Source organism: Siphateles boraxobius, unplaced genomic scaffold (genome assembly GCF_051911475.1).
Source record: "Siphateles boraxobius isolate OS27281-9 unplaced genomic scaffold, OSU_SipBor_1 77, whole genome shotgun sequence".
In the NCBI taxonomy this organism is placed as follows: Eukaryota; Metazoa; Chordata; class Actinopteri; order Cypriniformes; family Leuciscidae; genus Siphateles; species Siphateles boraxobius.
In genome coordinates, this window is record NW_027509205.1 from 23935001 (window position 1) to 23954286 (window position 19286).

The 19286-nt window shown below is 35.6% G+C and overlaps 1 protein-coding gene and 1 long non-coding RNA gene across 2 annotated transcripts in view; one reads left to right on the plus strand and one right to left on the minus strand.

Moving 5' to 3' along the window:
• The window catches only part of dnai3 (dynein axonemal intermediate chain 3), a 40201-nt gene that overhangs the window by 17132 nt on the left and 3783 nt on the right, over positions 1-19286 (plus strand). Inside the window, exons 10-21 of the mRNA XM_077218639.1 lie at positions 176-300; positions 754-843; positions 2324-2404; positions 3113-3220; positions 3692-3765; positions 3856-4009; positions 5657-5741; positions 6781-6905; positions 7693-7756; positions 10171-10301; positions 11144-11348; positions 17637-17728. Coding sequence (XP_077074754.1) covers positions 176-300; positions 754-843; positions 2324-2404; positions 3113-3220; positions 3692-3765; positions 3856-4009; positions 5657-5741; positions 6781-6905; positions 7693-7756; positions 10171-10301; positions 11144-11348; positions 17637-17728 — 1334 coding nt within the window. The remainder of the gene's footprint in view (positions 1-175; positions 301-753; positions 844-2323; positions 2405-3112; positions 3221-3691; positions 3766-3855; positions 4010-5656; positions 5742-6780; positions 6906-7692; positions 7757-10170; positions 10302-11143; positions 11349-17636; positions 17729-19286) is intronic.
• On the minus strand, positions 10081-11388 carry LOC143725854 (uncharacterized). The gene is made up of 2 exons (XR_013198348.1): positions 11132-11388; positions 10081-10282 (listed from the first exon to the last, which is right to left on the minus strand). It is a non-coding gene; the product is annotated as an uncharacterized LOC143725854 (long non-coding RNA).

Below are 19286 nucleotides of genomic sequence, written 5' to 3' on the forward strand. Positions count from 1 at the left end.
AAAAAGTTAAATAAATATCCAAGTGCTAGCTAAAATAAAATATTCATAAAATTTCCTTAGTGCCAAATCAAATCAAATAATATTAAAATAAACATACAATAAAATTATAAAATGTGTGTGTTTTTTTTACTGCATTTTCCCCATTCTTCTGCGTAATAAATGAGTGTGTTTTCAGGTGTGATTGCTGTGGCCATGACAGAGAGACTGTCTCTTGAGGAGCGGATCAATAACTCCACTAAACTCCTGTTAAACCCGTCCTACATTCTCTTCTGGAGCTTCACTGACCCCATAAACCCACAGGTAATCATCATCATCATCATCATCATCAAAAATCAACAGTATATATTAAGTATACAAAAGTTTCCAGTATAATGTTTACCCCAGGTTGTAAATAGCCCGTAAAATACAAAATGCACAATCACTGATTACTTTAATATTACAAAGATAAATGTTTGTTGCTTGTGTTTTAACATGCATACACACAAAGAACCAACAATGTATTTAAATGTACAACAATGTACATAAATATAAAAACACGGAAAAACACCTAATAATAATAATAATAAAAATCATCACTAAGACTTGCTCAGTAAACACCAACACTACTTTTCATTTAAGATTTTCACTGAAAGGATTTTTAAATATCGGGAGCGTAATGATCAGTGTTAAGAACTTTTATTTGATTGTGTGCCACTAATGGAGGCAGAAGAACAGATGTGAACTCAATCTGTCTGTCCACTGTTTGCTTTGCAGTTGCAGCTGGAATGTCCTGAAGATGTTCTTTGTTTCCAGTTCTGTCCGTCAGACCCGAATATCATCGCTGGCGGCTGCATAAACGGCCAGGTGCAGAATCAGTTCAGAAATCTGCTCTTTTCTTTCTCAGTTTCACCTTCCACTTATGGCACTTTAACTGTTCCACTCTTTTATTGTACATTTGATCTCTTATGCATCTGTTTTGATTATTTAATGATCATTTTAAAGTTAAGACACTATAGATGAATAGGATAAGTCCCCCTGTAGTCAATGATTGTATCCCTTAAAACTCACCTTCGATCACCAAAATTACATATTTAAATGTTTTTTCCTTAAAATATCTTGAATGTAACTCGACAACTCTTGCCTCATTTAGTATGCACATTTCTATGAATATGCATATGAGCCCCGCCTCCACTCACTCACTCAGAGATCCACTCGTTGACGATCACACGTTGATCTGATTGGTTACAAGGTAGTTTGTGACGTCAGAAACACCAGCGATTTCAAAGCGTGTTTTTGAGACTGTCTTTGGTTCACTGCAGTTTTCAGCAGAAAATACTCAGCAATGCTGTCGACTTTTGAATTTACACATGGTTTGTCTTAAAGCATATTAAAAACACCACATAGACATATAAACTACATTAAAAGCTGGATTTTCACCACAGGGGGACACAGGCGATATAACTTTAAATATGATATCACCATATCATCAATCAGAGTACATTGAGAAAGTATTGTATACCAAGTTCTTCTGAATTTTATGTTTAAATGTGTAAATGAGCCATTGTCTAATTAAACATGCACTAATTTGTGTACACTTCCACAACATAAATCTGAAGCCAGGTTCAAAATAAGATTATATATTCATACATATATTACATTCATATTAGAGTTAAAAGGTTTTTACAGAGGGGATTTTGGATATCTCTTTTCATCACTCCATAAATCAGAAAATACTATCATCAGCCAGAAAAAAACACATTTTCACCATGTCTTAGAAATAAGATGTTATATAAATCAGTGTGAATGAGATATGAACAAACCCTTCAGTAATAACCTTCAGAATATAGACAGGAATAAATCTCTAAATTTTGGTGTTTATAACTGCAACAGAAGTGGAGGACAAACTCACAGACTTTAAAGATATGTATCGTAATTAGACTCTACAGATGCAAATTGATGAAGTGCAATGAAATAAAGATTATGTTTTCTTTACACTAATCTGAAGAAATGGAAGCAAAATAGCTCATAATCTTAAAATTGAGCATTGCATGAAAAAAAATCTGTTGTGCCTTTTTACGTAAAGCACAATGAATAACCAACGTGTATGAAATGTGCTTTATAAACACACTTGCCTTGCCTTATGATGTACTCTCAGCAGAAATGAAGGTAAAACTGGACCAGGAAGGATCTCCACAAATACCTAAAACAAACCAAACACATTATTACGTTCTTGTTATATTAATGTGCATTATAAGTCTATGTGCATCTCCTGTGACGTTAACATACTGTTATACTTTCGACTCATTGCATGCAGTATATCGACTAACTTTTGTTTTGTTTACAGGTAGTATTATGGGATATTTCAGCACATGTGGAGAGACTTCAGGACACCCGCAGTGGCGGTGAAAACATCTCAAATAAACTAGTGAGTCACACACACACACACACACACACACACACACACACACACACACACACACACACACACACACACACACACACACACACACACTTTGGGAACCATATTGTGTCCAGATGTGCTAAATGTGACAAATGTAAAAATGACATTTAAATAAAGACTGTGTTTCTAGTTATTATTATTAGCTTTATATAAAAACAGTAATAGATTATGGTATGTGCTCATTCAGATACGTTTTAAAAAATGACTGCAATTTTAACAGTAAAAGACTGTAGAAATGCTATGGAAAAAACCTGTAAGTTATTGGTAACTTCCCTTACGCTCTACAGTGAAAAACAGTTTTAGACGTAATGGGACGTTTCATATAGTAAAATACTGTGTAACTGTAAAATGTAAAAATGTAAATGTCATCTTATACGTAATATACAGTAAAAAAATGCAAATTGACTTTCCCAGAATCCAATGTGTGACCGCTCACATTTGATGGATTTTCATTGAAATAACTGTTTCGTCTTAGTTTTCTTATCACTTGTGTAGAATTAGAGTTTTATGTTGTTAAATTAATGTTTAAATTTTAAATGTTAACATTAATTAAGATTACTAAATGCTGTAGAAGTATTTTTCATTTTTCATGTAAAAAAAATGAAACCTTACTGTAAAGTGTTACTCATTAATTTTACACTATGCAAATAGAATATGTGCATGTTTTTCCAGGACAAAAACAATGTAATTCCCGTGGTCCGGTACTGCGCTGTATCTGGGATAGAGAACGGACACAAAGCTCCGGTCACAGATGTTCAGTGGCTGCCAGAAACATTCGAGGTAAACGAGGGCTCAACTGTCCTGTCTTTAAAAACAGAAAAATATAGCGGTTACAACGCAAAAAATGCTTTTATTACTTAGTATTTTTGTCTTATTTACAGTCCAAATATCTAAAAATTCTGAAATCAAGATGCATTTACTAGATGAGTAAGATGAGATAAGATATTATGTCCTGTTTTCCGGGGGAATTAATCAAAATTAAGTGAGTTGATGCTTAAAACAAGCAAAATTATCTGGAAATAGGGTAAGAAAAATAATTTTGTTTCTGTTTGAATTAATATTTTCTTAAACCATTGGCAGATCATTTAGCTTTTTTTTAAGCATCAACTCACTTAATTTTGATTAATTCCCCCAGAAAACAGGAATTTTTAGAATTTTTGTATATTTGGACTGGAAACAAGACAAAAATACTAAGTAAGTTTATTATTTAAATCACACTGCAGCATTTATGTTCATGAATTTCTCGCTCAGGTGTCCAGATTAGGGATTCCAGTGGAAAACCCGAGTGGTATCTCCGTTCAGATGGTCACGTGTGCTCCTGACTGGTGCTGCGATATACACTAGATACACATACACACGTTTATGCTCTTGTTTAACATCAGACTCACTCCTCAATGTGTGTGTGTGTGTTTCAGCTGTGTGTTATTCTGGGATCTTCGACCTCCTCGTGTCGTGTCTCAATCCTTCACGGGCGTGAAGCAGAAATCGGAGGAAAAGCCCCCGGAAAACCCTCATGGTGTACCAAATACATTCAAACACCTCAACCTGACCTGGAAACCCTTTATCCGAGTATGTGATGCAGTAAAACACACGCATGTCTGGGGCTTTTCACACTGTGCTTAAATTATTATAAATTTTTTTCATTTATTCATCTTATATAGCAGAGTTTAATGCAACACGGGTTGCCCAAAGTGCTTCACAATAAAGAAGAACGCTCAATAGATAAAGATAAAAAATTACATAGAATCACTTAGAGCAGACACAGATCTAACAGATGTGATTTTAGCCTAAATTTGAAATTAATTACATATTTGGCTGATCTAAACGAGACGGTAAGATCATTCATTCCGGAGTTTTGGTCCCACTCGTGAGACAGCTCTATCGCCCTTATGTGTATATTGTGTCCTGCTGACACATAGAAGATGCTGATTCTCTGATCTCAAGGATCTGGGGGGAGTATTTGTTAACAACATGTTGGACATGTACAAAAGTTGGCATGAAAGTGAAGTTGTGCTGGTCTTTTCTCCTCTATTGTGTCGTATATCCGAGTGAGACGCTTCTGGAACGAGAACAAATGTGGGCGGGGCTTGATACTGTCTGTTGGGAATTGATTGGATGGTTGTGGTTTGCTATTGGTGGATCTCATGTGAGTGACAGGTTGAGCTCCGCCCTTGTCATCAGAGAAGAGAAGAGGAACTTATTCTGATTCAAGATTACCAGGAACATGAATTTAAAACAATAATGATGTGCACCGATAAAACCTCTAACTTCTGAAATATTCCATAAAAAATAAGAACCCTGGATCATCACAAGTTTATGACTTGATAAGACGCAATTGGGAGATATAAAGTCCGAATTGTGAGATATAAACTCGTAATTCTTAGGGAAAAATGTTATTTTCCTTAGAATTGGACTTTATCACTCGCAATTTTTTTGAGAATGTCAGAATTGCGAGTTTATTTAAACATTAGAATTAGAAGTAGAATTAAACATTTTAAAAGATAATTGCTACTTTTTATCTCACAGTCTCAAGTTTAAATCTCGCAATTCTGATTTTATATCTCGCAATTCTGACAGATAAAGTCAGAATTGCAAGATTTAAACTCACAATTGTGAGATAAAAAGTAGCAATTAGGCAATCTTTTAAAATGTTTAATTCCGTGGTGGAAACAAGCTTCCATACATATCGCAATTTTGACATTTTCTCTCGAAATTCTTTGTTTAGAACTCATAATTATGTTTTTGTTGTTGTTGGCAATGCAGATATGCAAATAAGAGCGTTAAACAAGGCCGAGTTAAAGGCGGGGCTTCCTTGTGCCCTTCCACCATGTCCAGGACACTCAATTTTAACTGACAGCATACAATATATAAAATTAGAAATTAAATCATTAAATTAGTTACGCAAATAACTAGAGGCATAGTGCAGTGTATTGAATTGAACTGAACTGAATTGAGCTGTATGATGACATGATTGTTTTTTTAAATAATTTTTTATCATTTGTTTCATAATCAAATAAAACGGATTAAATATTTGATTAAAAATTCAAATAAATAAAACTGCGAAGGGAATAATTATACTATTGTCTTTTTAGAGCTGCTTTACAGCAGAAATGTAATTAAAGTTATTGATTCTGTTATTTTCCTGTTTATTACTGTGAAGCTTCTTTATTTGATGTATAAAGTGCCTTTAAATCCGGTTCCCTCTGTCTACTGTAGGTCTCCTTACCAAAGATCGGCTCTAGTGGAGAATACAGTCCTCTGAAGTTCAGCTTTCGGGACAATACAGTGGACTACGTTACAGGTGAGACACCAGCACTTTTTCAGATTTATTCGGTTTCTATTTGCAACCTGTTTTAGCTGCGTTGAGCTATGTAGCCAATCACTACATATCTGTTGAGCGCATGAACCCAAAAGAGTTCTGCACACTTGCGAATCCTTTTATTATAACCAACAAAGTTTAAACAGAATGTCAATAAGAGATTAATTGTACAGTGTAGACAGCTTCATTGATTATAACAGGAGTTTTCGCATAAGTAGAGTTTTGTATAGCTCGCGTTCTGTCAGCTCATTCCACTGATCTACAGCCTCCACAATTAACCTTTACACAAATTTAATTTAGAAAAATATATATTTGTTTTTTCATACAACCAAATTGTTTTCTTTATATACATGAAGCAAAAACAAAGTTCTGGAGTTCTGGAAAGAAAAAGCATCATCATCATAAAAATGTTTTTAAAAAAACATTTATTAAAATAAATAATAAAATAATAAAATGTTTATTTTAATCTAATAACAAAAATCTAAATAAAATAATAACTAAAAAGAGGAAATATTTTATTTGAAATAAATTATAATTGAAATAATCTTTAGATAAAATCAATCAAAAATATAGCTGCAAGCAACGATGACGGGCCCTGTAGGTCTGATAGGTCTGTTTCAAGTGATTACAAATTTATCATTTCAATCTCAAAATGTTGTACTTCCAGAAGTATTTGTGAAGGTCAAGTTTATTAACATAATAAATAAACTATATATATCAAACTAAATGGTCAGTCACAATTACAATACATTATTATAAGATAAAAACAAATAAAAAATAAAACACTAAAATTGATTAAATATTTACTTTTTTAGAATAAAAATAAATAAGCAACAAGTTTTATAACAAAAACAATCAATGCATGTTATGTGACCTTTACCTGATATAAGAGTACCGTGATTGATTCATGATGACAGATTTTTAATTTGAGGGTGAAATAATGCATATTTGTGCAACTCCAAATCAAAGCAAGCGTTCAGTCAGTTTCTACTCACCTTTAATGCATCCGTTTTCTCTCGAGGTGATAAACCCCCACAGGACACGCATCGGGAAGAAGTGTGTGGATTCGCGCAGCTCCGGGTGCCGTCGGCCAAACAGCAGAAACCCCTGGAGAACATCTGCACAAAACTATATGTGGGGACGGAGGTGAGGCGCTGATCTCTACAGAAGCCCTGAACCGCAACGGAAAAAAAATAATACATCTAAAATTCCGAGAATAAAGTCAAACATTTCAAGATTGAAGTCGTAATATTTTGAAAATAAAGTCAAAATTACGAGATTTTTTTTTTTTTTAGTAAAGAAATGCGCTCGTGAAGTAGAACTGCCTCAGACACGGATCTAAATATAATAGTATCTTTTTACTTTAATCTGGGCTTGCTTTACAACAAAAGGAAATTCTACAGGTGCTAATCTACCAACATGGCATTACTGCGCCGCAATAGACTTTACAGGCGAAAACACTTTTCAGACTGGATGGAGTTATCCAGCTTCATATCTGGAGAAATCACGGGATCCGGCCAAATGATTGGATACAGAATTATGCACTTAGAAAGTATCCAGAAATAGAGAAACCCTTTTGGACTTTTCGTTTTTTACGTTGTGGTTCAGGGTTTCTGTAGATCTCTGCACTGGCAAAACATGCTTATAAAACACACATCAACCCCTTTCCATCCACACAACTATATTATGGCAGAAGAATAATGTATTATGATGGATTATTAGGCTATTGATAAATGTATTTTAGCATATTATTTGTTTTATAAAAGCAACAAGCCACAAAAGGCAGTGCAGCAACACCCTTTACTGTAATGCACAATCTCTTGTGTGTTACTGCTTTATTTTACTCTCTATCGTTATGAAGCTCAAATAATAAATCTTATAGAGTAGATCATTTGTGTCTAAAGACAGACGTGTGCTCTTGAGTCTCTTTTAGGACGGAGAACTCGTTTACACCGACTGGAAAATGGAGAAGGACAACGACTCAGGACGACTGTTCAGTAAGTAAACATCTGAAATAAACACATTTTTACACATACGCAGATGAAAACATGAATGATTTAAGATGTGGGATTAAATTCATGGATCAAATGTTTAAAGTGATAGTTCCCGGGGATCCCAGCTTGAGAAAATTTTTATTAAATCGCTTTAAATTAAAAAAAAAAAGCATCTTCTAATAAGCGATACATATTGAAGGATATATTTTACTCACCTTTGAGTCGTTCCAAACCTGAATGCTCTTTTCCATGCTAAACTTCTTAGTGAAGAATTAACTTTCTGCATAAATATTTATTTTGCACAAATTAAATTGGAAAATATATTTTGATGTCATACAAAAAATGATTTAGCTGTTTTTCCTTATTACATACATGCAGAAAACACATTTCTGGAGTTCAGGAAACAAAAAACATCATCATCATATAAATAAAACACTAAAGAGATGAGATTTTATTTTAAATAAATAAATATAAATAAATTGAGAATAAAAACAAAAGAAAAAACACACTAAAAAGAAAAAAATATTTTATTCAAAACAATTTAAAATAAATAGAAAATAAAATACAAATATTTTATTTAAAAGAATTTAAAAATGTAATTGAATAAATAATTTTAAAATAGAAATAATTAAAATAAAACGTATTAAAAAATATAATACATTTTATTTTAAATTAATTAAAACAAAAATAAATAAATATTTTTAAAATAAAAACAATTAAAATAAAACACCTCCTAAAAATAAGAAATATTTTATCTTAAATTAAATTAAATAAAAAATAATTATACACTTTGAAAATAAAAACAAAAATAAAACATGCTAAAAAGATAAAATATTTATTTCAAATAATGAAATAAAAATATAATTTGATAATAAAAAACAATAAAGATAAAAGCACCATAAAAGCCAGATTAAACACCTACCATTTTACTGTAGAAGCTGAAGATCTCCAGCAAACAGAACAACACTAAATCATGCGATTAATGAGATGATGACGAATGTCAATAAATCAGGACTTGTGAAACTCTGAATCATTCGTTGTTCATCGAGCTGGTTGTGGTTTTCCCAGCATCACTTTCAGAGAAACACTGAGCTCACCGTGAAGGATTTTGGCAGAGATCGAACATAATTTGACCAAGCCGCCACCTGTAAACCGAGGCAATTACAGAGTGATTTCCAGAAATATTACAGGATGCATTGCATTCTCTGTACACACGTAACCAAGACGTTTTGTGGTCCAGGGTCACATATATTTACTGTTATATTTACACATATGAATGTGGCAGATTACATTGCTTACATTGTTTTTTCTGGGAATCGAACCCATAACCATGACCATGCGAAGTTGCGAATGCAATGTTCGAGCGACAGCACATGATATAGGGACATTAAAAACTCTGTTTCAAAACAAATTTTGAGATAAAATATGCCAAAGGTTTTAAGTTACTATCTTAATAATTTTCCACACCTGGAACGCTGATAAAAATTTAGGTACAAAAAAAAAAAAATCAGAAAATAAAGATAAAACGTGTACTAAAAAGTAAAAAGAAAAACAATGAAAATAAAATACTAAAAAAGATGAAATATTTTATTTAAAAGACTAATTAAAAATGTAAATTAGTAAATACTTTTAAAATTAATACAATCTAAATGAAACACGTAGTTCAAATAAGAAATATTTTATTTGAAATAAATTATATTTGAAAAATAATTTGAAAATAAAGATTCAAAATAAAAATCACTAATAAGATACAATATTTTTGGAAATAAATTAAATGTGAAATAAATAATTTGCAAATAAAAACTATCAAAATAAAATACTAAAAAAGATGAAATATTTGATTTGAAATAAATGTAAAAATGTAATGCATTTAAAATAAAAACAATCAAACATTCACGATTCTCTGAAGATAAACAAATGAAACATCATACTAAAATCTTTTTTAGTATGTTTTATTTCGATTGTTTTTATTTTAAAATTATTTTTTTATTTTGCAGTTTTTATGATTAAATCAATTATTAGTTTTTCTTCAACTCACAAATTACATTTGTAAAATTTGTAATTATATTGCACTATTTTAATCAATACATCTCAGAACTGAAATATATTTATAAATAAAATTTTGACTCAATCTTTTTGCACTGATTTTGTGGCAGTGCATTCTGTGATTGCATTCTCTGTAGATTTTTTCTGAAAGAAGATATTTTAAGAAGTGTTTTTTGTCAATGTTGTTTGAACCTCAGTGTTCTTCAAAATATATTTTATGTTCCACAAAAGAAAGAAAGACGTACAGGTTTGAAACCACATGAGTAAACCATGACAAAATGTTCATTTTTGGATTTGATGGTTTATTTTTGTTGATTTTATTAATATATGTTTTATGCTAAAGTTATTTTTTCATGTCTGTTTTCTGCCAGGTGCCAAACCCACGCATCAGTTCCTCACACACCACACTCTGGTGAACACCGTGAGCCGCTCTCCATTCTTCAAGGACATCATCCTGACAGTGGACTGCTTCGGTTTCGCCATCTGGAAAGAAGGGGTCATGGTGAGGTCACGGCACAAGCACATCGAACAGAAAAAAGCATCTGTGCTTATTCTTTAAGGCCCCTATTTTAACGATCTATGCTCATGGTCTAAAATGCAAGGCGCAAGTGTCCGAATCCACTTTTGCTAGTTTAACGACAGGACAAATGGTCGGTGGTCCCGGCGCATGGTCTAAAAGGGGTTCTCTGTTCCCTTAATGAGTAATGGGTGTGTTTTGAGCGCAATGTGAAATAAACTGTCAGGTTGTGAGGCGTTTGGAAAAATAGGTCCACAGTTTTACAACGAATGGTAAAACACCTGTTGGAAAGCATCTTTTGCAGCGATTTTTGTGTGAGCATATCAGTGAACACCCCAGACCACTCGGTGAGTTTCACGTCTTTGTAAACTAAAGTTGAATACGTTTTATGAATGATTGTTCCAGTGCCCCTATGAAACCATTGTGGAGGTGGGGGGTGCTAATACAGAAACCGAAAATTCTCGGGACAGCAGCATTTGTCCAAATTTAAATCTTAACCATTCCATTTAATCAGAAACGATCTTAAAACAGGGCTTTAAGTGTAAAATACTGAAATTGTCCTTTAACTGGCTACTCTCTGCTGTCTCAGACGACCACATCACTTCCTGTCGGCTACCTTAACTTCTGTTGGGTGCAATTCACAACCTCGCCTCTAGTTGCCGCTAAAAATTACACACTGCACCTTTAATACATTAACTAATGTTAACTAATGAACCTTGTTGTAAAGTGCTACCACTTTTGGTTATAATAGAATAGGCAGTAGTTTCAATCAGTTTTAGATGGAGTTTAGCATGTGCTGAATGATTCTGTCTCACTTGTCGTTTCAGAGCGGCCCGATCCTCAAGTCGGCCTGCTCTAAGGTCGTGTGTACAGTCGGTCACTGGTCCCTGTCCCGGCCGGCGCTCTTCTTCATCGGGAAGGAGGACGGGAACATCGAGGTTTGGGATCTGCTGCAAAAAACCCACGAACCCTCACAAACCCAGAATATCAGCACCGCCTCCATCACCGGCCTCAAATCCAGCAGCTCCTCAGGTAAGCTATAAGACTGATCACTAATGCACCCTACAGAACGCATCACAGAACTTTGTTCCCTTTTTAATTGGACGTCATTACATAGAAGACGGAAAATACACTGGTGTATTTTTATTTATAAAGTCCTGTTTTGTCTATTACCCAAATATCTGCAAGAGTTTCTGCAACCACATTTCTGTCAGGAGCACTATCATCAAATACGATTGACAATTAGCATACAGTTTGGACTGGCGTTGTCTGGTTCTGTTCTGTTCAGCCTAGCCTGGATAAGAGCAGCAATAACCCTCCTCAGGGGAAACAGAACACAACCAACATCAATGTATGCAGATATTATTAATTCAAGATTCTAAAGTACAACATAATTCGAGAATTTAAGGTGAATCCGAATGCCAGATCCTGACTGGAGACAGGAGGAGCTGGGGAGGGAAGAGGGTAGTGAGAAACGCGACAGCTGCTGATAACACTGATGGAGCTTATATATGTATACAGTGATAGATGTCGTATTCCTATAGATAAACGTGGATCAGCTGAGAGTCACTGATGTGAGCTTGACTAGCGTGACCTGCCAGAACTGCCGCTACGCTTAATGTTAGTACACATTCAACACGATCATCTAATCATATTCGTTTGATTATCCCTAGAAAAAAACTGTCTATGGTTGCTCTCTGCTTTTGGTTTTGCTGCCCCGAATGATTGGAATGTGCTACAAAAGTCATTTATTTCAATATCTGCATTTAAAAAACTGTTAGGGAGTATTTTTTTTTTGTGTGTGTGTGTGTGTGTGTATTGTAATATGTTAGTATGTCCTTCAGGAGATCTTAATTCTCCTGCCAGGCTGTCGTTGAAAATAAGAACTTTTTCTTTAGTGACTTGACTGGTTAAATAAAGGTTAAAGACCAAAACTCCCGAGGTCAGGATTCAACACAAAGAACTTAAAGGGGTCATGAGGTGGATTTAAATTTTTTTTTAAATATGTTTCTCGAGGTTTACTTATATTGTTAATAAAGTTTTTTTTGCACAAAAAACCCCCAAAAAACAAAATACACTGCTGTTCAAAGAACCTTTTTAAACACTACATCGAGACCCATCTGCGTAATCTTCTCAGTTCTTGCGCATGCGTCGTGGCGCTCTCGTGAACTCAAGTCAGAGGCCGGCAGATGCGATTATCAAGCGGCCTATGAAGAGTGAGACAGCTCTCAGATTTCATCCAAAATACCTTAATTTGTGTTCCGAAGATGAACGAAGGTCTTATGGGGTTAGAACCAGTGCTTTAAGTGGCCCAAAAGAGGTGCCGGTACTCTTTTATTAATTTTTTTTTTCTTTTCTTTTTTTTTGCTGACTCCCCTCCTCCCCTGAGGTAACAACAACTATATTGAAGGGGTTTTATATATATATATATATATATATATATATATATATATATATATATATATATTTACAGTCAACAGACGACCTTATAAAAAATAATTTAATTGTGGATTTGCTTGAGCAAGAAAGAGCTACTGAACATAAATAAAATGTGCAAAAGGGTATTGAAAACATTTTGAACAAAATGTAGGCTACATAAAATAAATTATAAAACATCATAACCATAGAACAGTAGAACATAAACATGAGTCTTGCTATGGTTCATTCATTTCTTTACCCGTTTCACACACCCTCTCCGGACCACGTTGAGTTGACACCATGATTGACACATGGACACTTATAATCGGATTGACGGCTCGATCGGACTAAAAAACCCTCACGTAAACACCTTAATCTATCCGATTGAGCTCCATCCGAATGACATTTCGATCGGATTGAAAGGGTTGGTTTATCCCTTATGTAATCCGATCGAGAGAACATGTAAACACTTGATTGAAAACCGAAACCGAAAGGACTGCACATGTGCAATGACGTTAAATAAACATAATGAGTATAACGCGCGGAACGAGCTGTTTTTCCTGTTGAATAAAGTGTCATATTAATAAGTTTCCAGTCATTCTAAAATTCTCATTTTACTCGCGCGTATGTGAAGTGAAGCAGGACAACGTCCCACCAGTCCTTGTTGTGGATTCTCATCCACAGACGCCTGGTTTTGGCCTCAGGGAGAGGCATTTTTACTTCGTGATCAGCACGGCAAAACGGTTAATATGCTCTAAATTATGACCAGAGACGAATTAATATTACGTCTGCTGTTTAAAACAAATAAAGAACCAATAGAGGAGAATATTTATGCGCGAACAGCGGGAAACTCTGTATATTCGTGCAGTTTGTGCATGTCAAAAAATCAGATCCGATTTGAAAGTTGTGACATATAAACGCGCACATCAACCCGATTACTTTATTTATCATTCATGTAAACACCTTGTTCAGATTCATCAGTCGTATTGATTTCATTCCGATTGTGTCCATGTAAACGTAGCAACTGACAGCGGCAAAAGCGACGCATGCTCTTTTCACTTGTAAAACTCAAGGGTGTATGGGTAATGTAGTCTCTGCTCTCGGTGGAACGAATTAGGAAGCGTGCATTGTGAAGGGCGTTCTGAAAAGCGACAGCGCAGCCAAAGGATTAAAACAGATGTGCAAATGAGCGTACCGGTACGCTTAAAGCACCTTCTGGGCACACGGAGAGGTGGCGGTACGCTCAAGAGCTGTATTTGGAAGTGGCGGTACTAAGTACCGGCGCGTACCGGCCCACTAAAAGCACGGGATAGAACAACATGAGGGTGAGAAATTACTGACAGAATTTTCATTTTTGGGTGAACTATCCCTTTAAGGCTTCAGTAAACGCCCACTGTTGTGATTGGCTAACGATGTCACTGCATAGGAAATATTGTCAACACACACTCGCTATTGCAAACATGATCCATATAAAAGCGTCGTTTACAGACGAAGCATTATGAATCATTTACTGAGGGTTTGTCAGATTAATACAGTCTCTGCTTCATCTGTCAACAGAAGTTTCTCTGTGAACTCTCCATTACACTGTGTCTCAGTCAAACGCTCCGAACAAACATATAATCATGCGACGCCATTCAAATAAACCATACATTTGTTTCTGACGCCGGATCTTCTGAAGTCTCGACAGAAACTCAAACCAGCTTTTTAAACTGGACAAACGTTCATCATTTAAGAGACTGAACGCCAGTGGGCGGAGCCTGTGGTGTGATGATGTGTAGCTATTGGTCGACGTCTTGCTCTGGAGGCGGGCATATGCAAATATATGATGTCACAGATCACAGAATATCAAAACGAGCTGTTTTTGGAGCTTAATTAAATAAATTCTTTGTTTATAATGAGGACGTTTTAATCTCTGAAACTTGCTTTTAATGCTACAAAGACCTTTTATATTCCAAAAAATCAAGGGAAATTTCAGTGTCATGACCCCTTTAAGAAATGTCAGTAACAGTTTGTTAACATTAGATAATGTATTAACTAACATTAACTAACAGTGAGCAAACTATTATCTTTTTTAATGTCTATTAATTAAAATGCTATTGTTCATTGTTTGTTTCATTATTTAGTGTAAACAAATACATCTTTTAATTTTAAAAATTTATTAAGTAAATGTTGAAATTTACAACTTTGCAAAACATTATTTTCTTACAGTGTTTCTGTCTTGTTTTCCAGTACCAATATCTAAACATTCTTAAATCAAGATACATTTACTGTAGACAAAATGAAAATCTGCCAGTGGAGTCAGAAAAATAAACTTAACTCAAAGGCAAAACAAGATTATTTACCTCACCTCACTGACAGATATTTGTTCTTGTTTTAAGCAGAAACTCGATTTCTTTCAGAAAAGAAGATTTAATATCTTCAGTCACACTTCTTCTCCAGTAAATATATCTTGATTTAAGAATGTTTAGATGTTTGTGCTGGAAAACAAGACAGAAACACTGAAGAGGCACATCATACAATACAATACAATACAATTTTATTTGTATAGCACATTTAAAAACAACTGGTGTTGACCAAAGTGCTTAACAAGGCCAAAAGACATACAATACAAGTAAAAATATAAGCATAAAACACACACATCAAAATATATTAAAAGCTATTGAGAAAAAATACGTTTTCAAAGTAGACTAAAAGACTACAAAAGCACGATCACCCCTATTTTTAAGTCTAGTTTGAGGGACTGATAGTAAGTTAGAATCCCCCGATCTGAGTGATGAAGTAATTCAGATAAGTGCTGTGGAGACTTGTTCTGCAATGACTTAAAAACAAATCAATTCTAAATTTAACCGGTAGCCAATGAAGCGAAATCAAAACTGGTGTAATGTGTTCAAATTTACGCTTCCCTTTCATGTTTTGCAGTGGAAGATTATTAAATCCTGTAGAATGTTTGTTCACTCTTAACTCAAATTAACTAATGTAGTTAACTAATGGTAACAAATGAAACCTTATGGTAAATTGTTAGCGAAATTTCTAAAGATAAATTTCAAGAATATTCTTACGAAGGTTTCAAATATTTTCTCAAGAACGCTTTTTTTCAGTACTCGGCATCACATTTTTTAAATGCGCTGTGTATTTTTTAAATAATTACACTGTGGGGGAAAACTGGGTGTAGAATTTACTTTGAAACATTTTTCGCTCCAAAATTGCTAGTCAACTTCACAAATAATTACAAAGAAACAGGAAGAAACGCATTGGATTCAATGTGAAATTCTGTAGTAGAAAGACTGAAATAGTATTTTGTGTAAAACATACTCCAATAATCTTTGTTTTATTTAAAGCTTTGAAATATATTTTTTTACAGTGTACATTTAAAGAGCCAGTCTCAGAATGAATCAGTCTGTTTCATTCATTTGAGCTCTTTGAACAATAAACAAATAAAGTTGTACTAACTAACATTAATAAATGTTTAAAAAAATATATATTGCTCATTGTTTGCTAATGCATTATCTAATGCAGTGGTCTTCACTATTTTTTTCATGAGAGCCGCACTGATAGGACAAAGTCAGTAGGAGAGCCGTTTTTACAGGAAAGTACAGTATAAAAAGTTACATCCAGTCATAAATACCATGTCTGTTTTTTAATATGTCACCCCTGAACATTCAATATGCAATGCATTAAATACATTTTTTTAAATGATTTACCAGTCAAATTTGTAACTGAGACAAGATGATTTCCCTTAATGACAAAAAAAGCAGGATTTCCAGAATAGATTCATCCCAGAATGACATTAAGTTATTTTTTTCTACATTAGCCCCTCATGTATCTAATCATCCAAGAGCACATGCGGCGTTAAAAGCTGGAAATACCGCCATAACTGGCAACTTGTTAGACAAGATATGTTTACATGCACAACTTTTGTTTCAATCGGTCTGAATTCATTGTGATTGATTAATCTGAATGTATTGTAGTTTACATGAATGCTTAACATTGTGATATGATGCATGATCGGGCTGATGTGCACATTTATAAGTCAAAAGATTCAAATTTGGAATAGGTTTTTTGACATTCGCACACTGCACAAATATACAAAGTTTCCCGCTGTTGTCGCGTAATAACCATTTTCCTACATTGTTTTTTTATTTGTTTTAAACAGCAGACTTAATATCAAATTCTGGTCATAATTTGGAGACTATGATGAACCGTTATGCCGTGCTGTTTGTATTGATCACGCAGTAAAAATGCCCAAAATCAGTCGTCTGTGTATGAGAATCTGAAACAAGGACTGGTGAGCCGTTGTCCTGCTTCACTTCACAGATACTGAGTGAAAGGAGAATTATAGAACGACATGACACTCGTTTATACGACACTTTATTCATCAGAAGAACAGCGCGTTCAGCGCGACGGACGGCGTCCTTTCAGTTTCGGTTTTCAATCGATCAAGTAAACATGTTCTCTCAATAAACCACCCCTTTCAATCCGATCAAAATTATTTGAAAATAGAGCTGACACTTTGAGTTTTTAATGGGTTATGTTATAGTACAACTTCTTTTTAAATGTTTTTATGAAATATCTGTAGTACTGCTTGATCATATCACTGTATTATTTACCGCCATGCGAGCCACAAATATAAGCTTGGCGAGCCGCGCAATGAGTAACACTGTTCTAATGTTTAAGTCAATAATTCTATCCTCAATAATTCTAACTCATATTTGATCATTAAAATTACATTTAAACATGAAAATAATTTGTATAAACTTGATTTTCACCACTTTAACAAATATTATTTGGAATAAAATTTTTGTTTCTCTTATGTAGGAAAAAAGCAGAAGACTTGTATTGTTAAGAATGTTTTGTGAACTGAGGCCCGGACAGATACTGACGTGTCGTGTTTCTCTCCCGTAGGGAAGCATCATCTTCTGGCGGTCTCAGACCGTATCGGGACACTACACATCCTACAGATCCCATGGACCCTGCGCAAACCCTCCAACAACGAGGTGAGAAGTCAAGTCACCTTCATTTATATAGCACTTTTAACAATATAGATTGTTTCAAAGCAGCTTTGAGAATGTTCATGTTGCTCATGTTCACCTGGACAACTATCAATACTGAATAAAATACATAATTCATTTATTCAGTTCATGGACCCTTTTCACAGACTGATGATGCGTTTCCACAGTTATTAACATCGTAAATTTATATTATTAAACTTTGTGTTGTCGTTAAATGTGCAGTAAGTTTTCAGAGGAACACTGTTGATATTTGAATTGATGCCCAAACAAACACGCCCCCGTCTTAATTGCTCCGCCCCCAAAATAACGAATACGATATAATATATAACATAAGCTGATTGGCTCACTCTCTCTCCTCACCATCATGAATGGAAACGCTCCCTACTGCTGATTGGCTCACCCTCTCTTCTCCCCCATCATGAGCGGACACGCCCCCTACTGCTAAATTTCTCTCTCTCACTCCTCCCCCATCATAAATGTACACGCCCCTGCTGCTGATTGACTCTCTCTCCTCCCCCATCATGAGTGGACACGCGCCCTTACTGCTGATTGACTCTCTCTCCTCCCCCATCATGAGTGGACACGCGCCCTTACTGCTGATTGACTCTCTCTCCTCCCCCATCATGCGTGGACACGCCCCCTACTGCTGATTGGCTCACCCTCTCTTCTCCCCCATCATGAGCGGACACGCCCCCTACTGCTAAATTTCTCTCTCTCACTCCTCCCCCATCATAAATGTACACGCCCCTACTGCTGATTGACTCTCTCTCCTCCCCCATCATGAGTGGACACGCCCCCTTACTGCTGATTGACTCTCTCTCCTCCCCCATCATGAGTGGACACGCGCCCTTACTGCTGATTGACTCTCTCTCCTCCCCCATCATGAGTGGACACGCCCCCTACTGCTGATTGACTCTCTCTCCTCCCCCATCATGAGTGGACACGCCCCCTTACTGCTGATTGACTCTCTCTCCTCCCCCATCATGAGTGGACACGCGCCCTTACTGCTGATTGACTCTCTCTCCTCCCCCATCATGAGTGGACACGCGCCCTTACTGCTGATTGACTCTCTCTCCTCCCCCATCATGAGTGGACACGCCCCCTACTGCTGATTGACTCTCTCTCCTCCCCCATCATGAGTGGACACGCGCCCTTACTGCTGATTGACTCTCTCTCCTCCCCCATCATGAGTGGACACGCGCCCTTACTGCTGATTGACTCTCTCTCCTCCCCCATCATGAGTGGACACGCCCCCTACTGCTGATTGACTCTCTCTCCTCCCCCATCATGAGTGGACACGCCCCCTTACTGCTGATTGACTCTCTCTCCTCCCCCATCATGAGTGGACACGCCCCCTACTGCTGATTGACTCTCTCTCCTCCCCCTTCATGAGTGGACACGCCCCCTACTGCTGATTGGCTCTCTCCTCCCCCATCATGAGTGGACACGCCCCCTACTGCTGATTTGCTAAGAGAGTGTAGTGATCGGTCTGATCCACTTTTGTTTTTTTCTCCTATTTACGCAGCCTGGACTATTTTGAAAA